Genomic DNA, 10,271 nt, shown 5'->3' with positions numbered 1-10,271 from the left:
GCGTTTTTGTGAAATATATCAACTCTCATAGGTCAATTTATTCAGAGTTACAAATTTTGTTGAGAATAAAAGATTTATGCATTTCTCTTAATTAACAGAACAAGTTTAGCTAAATATAAACTCTGCACTAAAGTTTTGCAGTGGCACAATACCAACACAGAATACAGAAGCATCTTTAAACTATACAAAATTTTAAAATTGAAAATAATCCTGTTTACATATTCTTTATACATTAACATATAAAAGACCTCATTTAATGAGGCATCTAAAAGAATCAAAAACATCTCTACAGCTATCTCTGAAAATTCATATCTGGAAACAATTCATTACACAGAAGCTTTACAAGACTATTTAAACAAACCAATACACACTTTTTACAAGATCAACATTCCCAAAGGTACTCATAGGCAGGTTGTCACTTTTCATTTTTGCTCTTTACCTCACTGGTTATCTTTAATTATAAAAATCTTCATATTTATATACGTTGGGTATTGTTGGATAACCAGTAATCTAATTTAAAAGTTGTGCAAAACAAACAAAAATTTGGAAAAACAATATGTTTAACCAGTTATTTATATAAAATACCAAGTAAAGCACTTCTTTTGCCCCGTGTGAAGGGAAAAAGCCATAACCAATCTCTTTCTGGAAAGCCACCAGTTACGTTTTTATATTCCTTCATTAGACTCCTTCTATAAGTTATGATAAATTAAAAGTTCCAACAAGACATCGACCGATCGATAGACCTGCCCAACATCCTCAAGTCTACAGCTTCTGTTTGCTGCCCGTGTCCTGCTGCTTCTTTAGATGAGGAACACTCAGCCTGCGTTGTCACCACCACCACCACCACCACGCTGCCTGAAGGCTGAAATGGCATCTCTCCATACCTACCCAGTAGCGCAGCTTAACGTTACAAAGACCTGCCATGGGGCTACTGGTTTGAGCCATTTCCTCTTCATCACTTCTAACATACCCAGAGCCAACAGCAAGAGGTGCGCAGAATTCATCTGAACTTTTAAAAACTAAGTTCGAATTATATGAAACTATGTTTTCAAGTTAATTATAATAAATGCAATTACTAAGAGATTACCAGTTAGCAAAACTACTGTATGTGAATAACAAATGGAGAAATCTAATGTAACGCTGGCCAGTAATGCTGGTTTTCTTAAGAAGCAGATATAATATATTTAAAAGGGTCCTTTCTGAGAGGTTTTCTTTTCCCTTATCTTCTGGCAGTTAGGATATTTGGTGAAGCCTATATAAAGGAAGAGGATTTTCCAGAACTACTTGCTGTACACTTGAAAGAAAATTTTCAGTCTCTGTTGGTGTTATTAGCTGCAAAAGCATGTAAATTCCCCATCTGGCTCAGACCACTCTGAATATGTGCAACATGGATCTCGACGTTATTCTGAAAACAACTGCAGGAAGAAAAGAAGAAAAAGAAAAAAAAGTGTTAAACCCCATATTTAAGAGTTGTGTCTGAATATTTCTACAGTGAAAGTCAAGGTACGAACACAGCCAATACCAAAATTCAGATGAATCAGAGAGTAGTATACACTAACGCAACTTGATAGAGACATATGTGAAAACAGCATTTGCATAAACAGCTGCATGAAATCAAGAGTTATGGACTCTGGTACTTTAAAGAAGACTTTAACACGACCAGAGTTAATGAAATAAAAATATTGCAAAGACATGTTAAAAAGCCCAAAATAAGTACAGTGAAATTGAAACATCATCACCTTCTTTGCAGTGTACGTCAACCTTTAGTTGAATCCATTCCAACATGCCGTTTGCAGTGTTGATTACAGAGAAGTTTCACTAATGTTTGGGGTTTATTTTTGTTTCTACTAATGAAAAATAATTACTTTAAAATAAAATTTTTTAATAATTACTTTTAAATCAAAAGGCCATCCTATTATCTTTACCAAAAAAAAAAAACCCCATGTGCAGCCTCCCATTATTATGTACCAATACAAGTATGGAGGGTATAAGGAAATACTAAGCATTTTGGTATATTTTCTAAATTATGTAATTTAGCAGCATTATGATTATAAAAAAAGTCATGGTCACAAATGGCTGGAGGCTGCGGGGTATTCCAGACAAGTATCACTGCATTCTTGCTATTTTTATAATGCTTCCTCGGGCACCTGCTTGTGACAACTGTTGAAAAACGGCCCATCTAGACTAGATGGGCCTTTGATCTGGCACAATATGGCTGTTCTTCTGTTTCTGGGTTTAAAATACTGCTAATGGAAGCTGGTCAGAAGCTATAATTGTTTCATATGCCAACTTTTGATATTTACAGACCAGAGCTTGAGTAACTATGCAAAAAAAAAATACTGGAATTGTACTGGTTTAAAGAACTTATAATACATTTACTAGTGGGATTTCAAAGTCTGAAAATATTCTAAAATAACTTATTAGTTGTTGTAAATAACTGAAGAGCAAGAAAGTCTAGTTGTTGCTGCCTCAATTTAACACTTTTTTCTTTCTTTAAAAAAATAAATCAGGTGACTTCACTGATAAGTTCAAACAGAAAACTGCTAATTTCACACTCCCTTTAAGAAGCCCCCTTGTTAAATGGGACCATTCCTATTAGTAAAAGTTACCAGATTAAAACCCTTAATTATAATCAATGTTCACCTCTAAAATACCATAAGAATTGCCTGCTGGCACAAAATGTGTAATTAAGAATTAAATATTCAAGAAGTAATACCTGATATTTGAGGAGTCTATTGAATTCTTAATGTCATTTAATGAATCTGTTAGTGATTTAAATTCAAAGGAATTCAGGTCACCTCCTTCTGCTAGACACTGCAGGAGAAGAAAACAAAAAATGTTCTCACAGTTTGGCACAAAGAAACTGACAGAGCCTTAACACTATGTATTTTAAGAGAGAAGCTTTATTTTTGCGAACATTTTACCTTAATCTGCAGTAATATTGCTGTAAGTCTAGCGATAAGATCAGTTAAATTTTCACTTTCAACACAAAGCTGTCCTGTTGTTGAGGAATTTGCTTGCCTGACGATCTCCTGAGCCTCCTCTTCACACCTCCGCCTCAGATCTGTCGGCTGGTCTGCAGGCTGGAGGCCTTGGTCAGGAGCAAGCTGCATAGATATAACGAAGAGAAATGAAGAACAAAGATCTCCTTTGCATTTGGTGTATGTGTGAAATGACAAATGATTTCAAAGAGAGTATATTTTTTTCTTCGTTTATGTACATGCATGTCTATTTCAAAACTGGACACTGGCATCACCAGAAGTGTCTGCAGTCTGGGAAAAGAAACACAGACAGACAGAGGCAGGGACAGAGAGAAGGAATCTTACCTCATAACAATACTGTTGAACTTTATGCAAAACTTTATTTAAGTCTTTGTTTAGCTGTTCTAGATCTAGAACAATAGTTGCGTATCTCCTCTGGAACTCAATGCCTATTGGCATAGAATAGGATTTCTGTGGAAAAGACAAAGCCTGTTAAAGTTAATGCAATACTGGACTTATATATCTTTTGAACTCATCAAAAGGAATTTTCACTTGAAAATAATACTGAGATATTTGAAATCCCAGTGTTTAATAGAAAAAGTCAACATACAAAATATCAAAACCTAGTATTGCTATTTAAAGCTGACAGCTGTGTAGTAACTACCATGCTTTTATTCCCTTCATAAAGTGCCATGATAATCAGTGTTGGTAAATGCTATCGAAGACAACTGTGGTCCGACCTCCTTATTTCTCCAGTAGTTGGGTATGGCTTCTCCCTCCTGTATGAACAGAAAACTATCCTGTCAGTTGGAGAACAGTATAGGACAATACAGCCACGACGACCTCTGCTGCAAGATGGGAGGCACAGTCATCTAGTAAGTTAGTGGTCACCTGAGGATGACTCAGTGCTACGTACCTTCTGTTACACCTAACAGTTCTGCCAAAAGCTAAAGGTGCTAAAGCTTATATTTGGTAATATAAATATTTAGGGTAAGCACAGTTTTCCATAAAAAATAAATACCAGAGTACAGTATGTTTTTCTGTTTTCAGAATGTGTCTTGGCACTGTTTGGGTGGTATTTATGAAATTGAAACAAAACATACAATATATTGTAAAATATAAAAAATTGTAAATATAAAAAAAGGGGGCTCAGGGGAGACCTTACTGCTCTCTACAACTACCTGAAAGGAGGTTGTAGCGAGGTGAGGGTTGGTCTCTTTCCCTAAGTAATAGGCAATAGGACAAGAGGAAATGGCTTCAAGTTGTGCCAGGGGAGCTTTAGATTGAATATTAGGAACAATTTCTTCACAGAAGGTGTTGTCAAGCATTGGAACAGGCTGCCCAGGGAACTGGATGAGTTGCCATCCCTGGAGGTATTTAAAAGACTGGTAGACATAGTGCCGAGGGACATGGTTTAGTGGTGACTTGGCAATGCCAGGTTAACGGTTGGGCTTGATGATCTTAAGGGTCTCTTCTAACCAAAATAATTCTATGATTCTAAGTGGGCTCTTGCAAGATAAGCAAGATATATTTCCACTGCTTCTCAGCCACAAGTTTGAGATACAGGTACCTCATACAATCAAACCTGTAGCCATAGATGTCACACCAAAAGATGAAGCAAATTGCAAAGTCAAGAGCCTTCATCAGGAGGATCCAGGTCAAAATCTCAAAACTGAGGTTTCAGTTATCAGTTCAGTTGTAAGTTCCCCATTAAACTTAATCACTGAAATGATTTCTAGGGATTTGCAAGCCTGAATACCAAATTCATAGGGCTTTTAACTAACACCATAACTTCAGCATTCACTTAAAAGCAAACTAGAAACCAGCATATATTTGACATACTTCCTGCGGCTCTGGAACATAAGGAAAAAGTTGTAACTTTCAGACCTTCTGCAGTGCCCAGCCCACCTAGGGCAGACTGGACTACTCCGGTTGTGAAAGCCGCAGACAATTATGAATTCCCCGTCAGATAGGAAAGGCTAAGGGCGTTCTATGTTAGTGACGGTGAAATAAATATTTCTCAGCACCAGCACTATTTCTGATCCAGGAGCTACCCGAGATCTGGAGGCACTGCACAAACAGCTGAACTGTCAGACAAAAGATGGATGTTTTTAGTAGACGGAAGCAGATAACATCTCTGACACTGAACATCTACATGCTTCCCTGGAACAACCAGCATCACCTTTACCTTGTCTTTATCACAGGTCAACTGGAAAAAATGAACTAGCCACCCTTTTTATTTAGATGTGTTTATCCAAATGGGTATCAGAAAAGTGTTTACTGTTTTATGTACATGATAACTTGTTTATAGCCTGTAACCAAGATTAGCAGTGATGTCAAGATGCTTAACTATTAATAAGCTGTCCTTTCAGAAAAATGAAATAGAAAATGTGCAGTTGTATGTATTAATAGCTCCTCTGAAGGAATCCCCTGCCTCATATAAATTTATTATTATTGCCAGAAAATAATGGACTTTATTCAGTACCAGTTCTGATTTTGGTCAGTTCCATTTATTTCTACATTGGATCAGCCACTACAAGAAAGTCTCCATAAAAGGATTGCTTTAAACCAAACAGCGGTGTTACTCTAACTATTATCAAATCACAATTGTATGAATTATCATCAAAGTCTGACAACTAAGCTATACCTGAATGAACTCAAAAGATTCTATTTTATTCATGTTCAGATATGTTACTGATATTCAAGTGGACTGGTGCTGGAAAAAGATTCTTGTTCGAAGAAAAGACATTTTAAAGGAGAAACAATATATACTCAGCAGCACAAACATAGACGGGATTGCCAAGGGACAAAGAGGATTAGCAGACAGGCTAAGAATATGGCCCAATAGAAAGGTATCGCTTCCTCTATTTTTATCAGGCCAGCCTTGAATAGTAACAGAGGTTGCTTTATGATTGCTGGTTTGCAAAGGAAACCACGCAAGGCAAGAATTTCAAAAGTATCTCAAAGTCCTTATCTAGGCTACAACTGAGCTAAAATATATCAAACTTAACATTTATTTCTACATCCTCTTCTTCCCTGTTGCTTTTTTGCTCTTTCAATTTTGTTATTTTCCTTGATATTCTTATTCTACAATAGAGTTAATTTATGGCATAGTAGCTAGTGACATGTTAATACCTGGATTCTTGTCAGAGGAAGGCTACTGTCATTCCTAAGGATGTCCTTATCTGTGCAAAAGTACTAATATCTCAGTAAAAACAAAAAGGTTTTTAGTTTAAGAAGAGTTGTTAGTTTTTCAGTATCAGAGTTACAGGTTGCAATGGTATGTTTTAATCTTCCTTCTTTTTGCATCTATTTTAATTTTTAATATGCAAAATTAAAAGACAAAACATTTGATGCACAGGAAAAAATAATGCAGTAACTGAAATGATAACAAGGTTTTGAAAAACAGCATCACAGCACAAAAGAAGAAAATTACAGAGATGTAGGGATAGGGCAGTAGGAACAGAATAACAACATGCATGTGCACATGATCACTGAAGGGACAAAGAGGGAAATCTTACCACAATAAATCAAATGCTTCAACATTCAAATATTTTACATGAAAAAAATAGCATTCTAGTTTCAAGAAATAAAAAGGACTCCTCTTTCTCTCCACAAACCTTTAGCTTTCTGTCTGTATGTTGTAGAGACAACTGTCTGAATGGATGTTAGCAGAAGGTTGAGACTGATAGCTTTCCACTTTCAAGTTGATTGATAGCCATGGGTGGTAGAGGAGACATTCTTATCATTTTGATTTACTGACTGATGATTAGATAAAGCCTAGCAAGAAAAACTATTCCGCTGCTGCTAATTATGCTGTAGCTGCTCTGGTATTGCAATTTTAAATGCTGGTCAAGGGCACTCAAAGCTTTATATAGAAAATCTCTGAACTGAGTTATTGTTTTAGACAGAAAGCTAAATAAATAAGTACCTACCATCCGCAAAATAAAATTATGACGAATGTCTTACCATACAAACTTGTACCCCAGATTCACAAAGTACATAGTACTTCCTTACTTTACGTGTCAACTGACATATGCTATTCCGATGTTAACGTTAATCAGTTTCCAAAGCATAATGCTTTCAAAGGAGAATCACATTTGAAACAACTGACCTGTCTGACTTGTCTTAAAAAAAAAAAAAACACCATAAAAAAGTTTCACATTGTGGAAAGCGATAAAAATATAGATTTTTATCTAGACTCTAGTTTTAATTGTGTCTATTTGCATTAGCTGTTAAAGCATATCCTGTTTTAAGAACTGAAAAGAGAACATTCTCACCAGCTTTTCTGCTTCTGTATTCATCTCTCTCAATTGTTTGATGTGTTCCTTCTTGATCATAAGGATTTTCGATAACCTGGTCTAAAACAAAGGAACTATTTTTAGAATGAATAGGTCCTTAAGCAGTTTTGAAATGCCATAGAAATTCAAGATAATAAAATGTGTTTCTTTCATCATTTTAAAATACATTTCTCAGTTGTTCATCAAGTTAAGACGCAGAAATTAAAATTAATTAAAATTAAATGATGGATTTTCCAGAGATTTTTAAAACATTTTCAAGTGCCCTGGATTGGAGAATGCTGAAATCCATCAGCTGAAATTCCCTACAGGAAGACTAATATAATTTATGGCCAGCTACAGCCTGAAGAACCAAGAATCTTCTTTTTTTGCAGCCTGAAGGAAAACAAAGGGTATCATCATGTTCTACAATTAATATCCCTCACCTTACAATACCTTTTTTCACACAGTTCTCATCCTGTTCTCAGCTGTGCCCTCGACCGAGCACCAGCCCTTAGTGTACACTCCCTACAGTAAAACCTGGTATAGAGATTGGATCTATTTTATACGGAACACCTCTGGGCTTTCCATTTCCTTCTTTCATAATGGAAACACCCTGTTTCTGCTGCTCTTGGGACCTAGCAGGTTGAAGTGGAAATCACTGGGAGTGCTCTCAACACACGCATCGCTCCTAAAACTATTCATGCTCTCGAGGGCCCCGAGAGAAACACTAGCTCTGATACAACCAGCAACAGCTTTATTACCGAGGTAAACAGAGACAAGATTTCAGGTTTTATATTGCGAAGGGCTTAACTGCGTCCTAGTAGTAGAACATGGGACTGGGAGAAATCCTAGTTCAACATACATCTGCTTATATACAATACCCATTGTTGATTTTCAAGTTCAGTCTTAACGCAGCCAGCTCTCTTGCCCTCACAAATCCTAATGGTAAATTGTTCCAGGACCTCTTTCAGCTAATTATTAATCTTCTTGGAATTTCCATGTTAAATGTGTTCTCATTCACTTCATAGTAATTTGTTCTGCCAAAGCTGTTTTTCAGCTAAGTATAGGCTCTCCCTTATATTTATCCCTGTTTATTCAGAGACAGTAAAAGCATCTCTTCTCCACTGTTCTTTCACTAGACCAACCACAACCCAAGCCTTTCCAGTCTCCTCTCCCATAAAAGGCTCTTGACCTCCTACACTTTTGTGGCCCTTTCTGTATCTTTTTTCCATTCACTGTCATCTTTCCTGAATGTGAGCAACAGGAAGCCTGTACCGGTATTCCAAATGACAGACTTATGAACTAGACCTGTCAACTGGCACCAATACTTCTCTCTTTCTTCCACAAATACTTTGCCAGATGCATCTTACGAGTGGATGGCAAGCCACGGTCAGACCCACAGGGGCAATACTGCATTGTATAGGTTATCACTCTTCCAATTCTAGCTGCTCATTTCTGTCCTTGTGCTGTCCCCCAATACCCATGCTGAGCCAGCACTTGCATTTTTTCAGCTACATGAAGTACCCAATCAGGGAACCAATAATAAGAAAACAATAAGTTCGGAAAAGGCAAGAAAAAAACGTTTTAGAATTGTTACTTGTGAGCTGGGTTGTCTCTCTGATAGTTTCTAACACACCACACAATTGCTCGTGTTGGCAAAAAAACACCTGGGCAAAGAAAACACTGTACACCATCCGCCACCGTGCCAAAAAGTTACTTATCAAGCTCTGCTGTCATCACCATCCGGCAACTGCCTAACATAGAATGGTTTGGGTTGGAAGGGACCTTAAATATCATCTAGTTCCAGCCCCCCTGCCGTGGGGACACCTAGAGGGACACCTCTCACCAGACCAGGCTGCTCAAAGCCCCATCCAGCCTGGCCCCAGGGATGGGGCACGTCTAAGTCCTTCTCCTTTATGAAGCTGGGAAGTCCCCAACTTAATGCAGAATATATTATTTGTCCCCCAACCTCACAAGGTATTTGGTGCTTAACCTCCCCTTTGACGTTCAAACATATTCAAGGATGCAAGGCCCAAGTTCTCCAGTTTATGAGCTTGGATTTTATATTATATTCATTCTATTTCCAGATATAGTCCTGTGATCAACATGATCTGATTCTTTCTACGAGAAACTCTGACCTTTCACTGTATCTATGATGTCAACCAACTTTCACTCATTGGTACATTTTATTAAATAGACTTCCATTTTAATTTGCCAGTATCATCAGTGAATGCTTTAACTCAGTTCAGCCCTATTTTCCTTAAGAAATTCTTGCCTACCAGCTCTATTTTCAGCATAGCTCATCCTGTTTGTCATAATTTATAGTTCTCATTAAACTGGAAATGAGGTTTTAGTACAATGCTTTTCCACATTAAAAGAGATGAAGGAACAACCCAAACAGTATGTTTAGATTTGTACTTTACATTTCATTTTTTAGTCAATATTTATAAGAACACAAGCGTTTCAAAGTAAAGTGTGAAATCACTTATTACGGAATATTTTCAAAATTTTCATAAGCAGAAAATAGTCAAAAAAACAGTATCCATTTTCAGATTTTTTCCTCCTGCATTTAAGCTGAGAAGCTCATTCCTTTTTCCACGGCAATCAGGAAGACACCAGTTCACCTTTCAGAACGTGCTGCGTTAACATGCTCCCTCTACTGGACACGCAGCAACCCTGCAAGCAATCTGGTTCGTCCTAGATTGTTTCCTTCCCAACCCAATTTTTTCCCCCAAAACAAAACAAGAAGAGGGGCGGTGGGAGCTGTAGCTGAGCGCTTGGAAAAACGTCCTCCAAATTTTAATCCTTACTAGAATGTAATCTATCCATTCTGACATGCAGTATAAGTTATGAAATATTTAAGGATACATTACATATCGCATGAAAGACTTTTTTTAAAATTTATGACTTGTTTATTGTTTACTTATTTCTTAATATCATAATGATAGTTTTTGAGCTATTCTTTTCCTAATATGCATGTTTTTCCACAGTGAAAACCAGAAAGAATAGC

At 36.9% G+C, this 10,271-nt stretch overlaps 1 protein-coding gene across 2 annotated transcripts in view; it reads right to left on the bottom strand.

Moving 5' to 3' along the window:
• LIN9 (lin-9 DREAM MuvB core complex component) overlaps nucleotides 1-10,271 on the bottom strand; it is a 41,522-nt gene continuing 31,251 nt past the window's right edge. For both annotated transcript variants that reach the window (XM_074578997.1, XM_074578998.1), the window contains 5 exons: nucleotides 7,262-7,342; nucleotides 3,327-3,452; nucleotides 2,925-3,107; nucleotides 2,717-2,814; nucleotides 1-1,415 (listed from right to left, as the gene is read on the bottom strand). In XM_074578997.1, the coding sequence (XP_074435098.1) occupies nucleotides 1,310-1,415; nucleotides 2,717-2,814; nucleotides 2,925-3,107; nucleotides 3,327-3,452; nucleotides 7,262-7,342 (594 nt within the window). In that variant the 3' untranslated portion in view covers nucleotides 1-1,309. The remainder of the gene's footprint in view (nucleotides 1,416-2,716; nucleotides 2,815-2,924; nucleotides 3,108-3,326; nucleotides 3,453-7,261; nucleotides 7,343-10,271) is intronic.

The sequence above is a fragment of the Larus michahellis genome, chromosome 3 (genome assembly GCF_964199755.1).
Source record: "Larus michahellis chromosome 3, bLarMic1.1, whole genome shotgun sequence".
In the NCBI taxonomy this organism is placed as follows: Eukaryota; Metazoa; Chordata; class Aves; order Charadriiformes; family Laridae; genus Larus; species Larus michahellis.
Note: the sequence above shows the minus strand (reverse complement) of the source record. Positions and strands in the feature narration are given on the sequence as shown.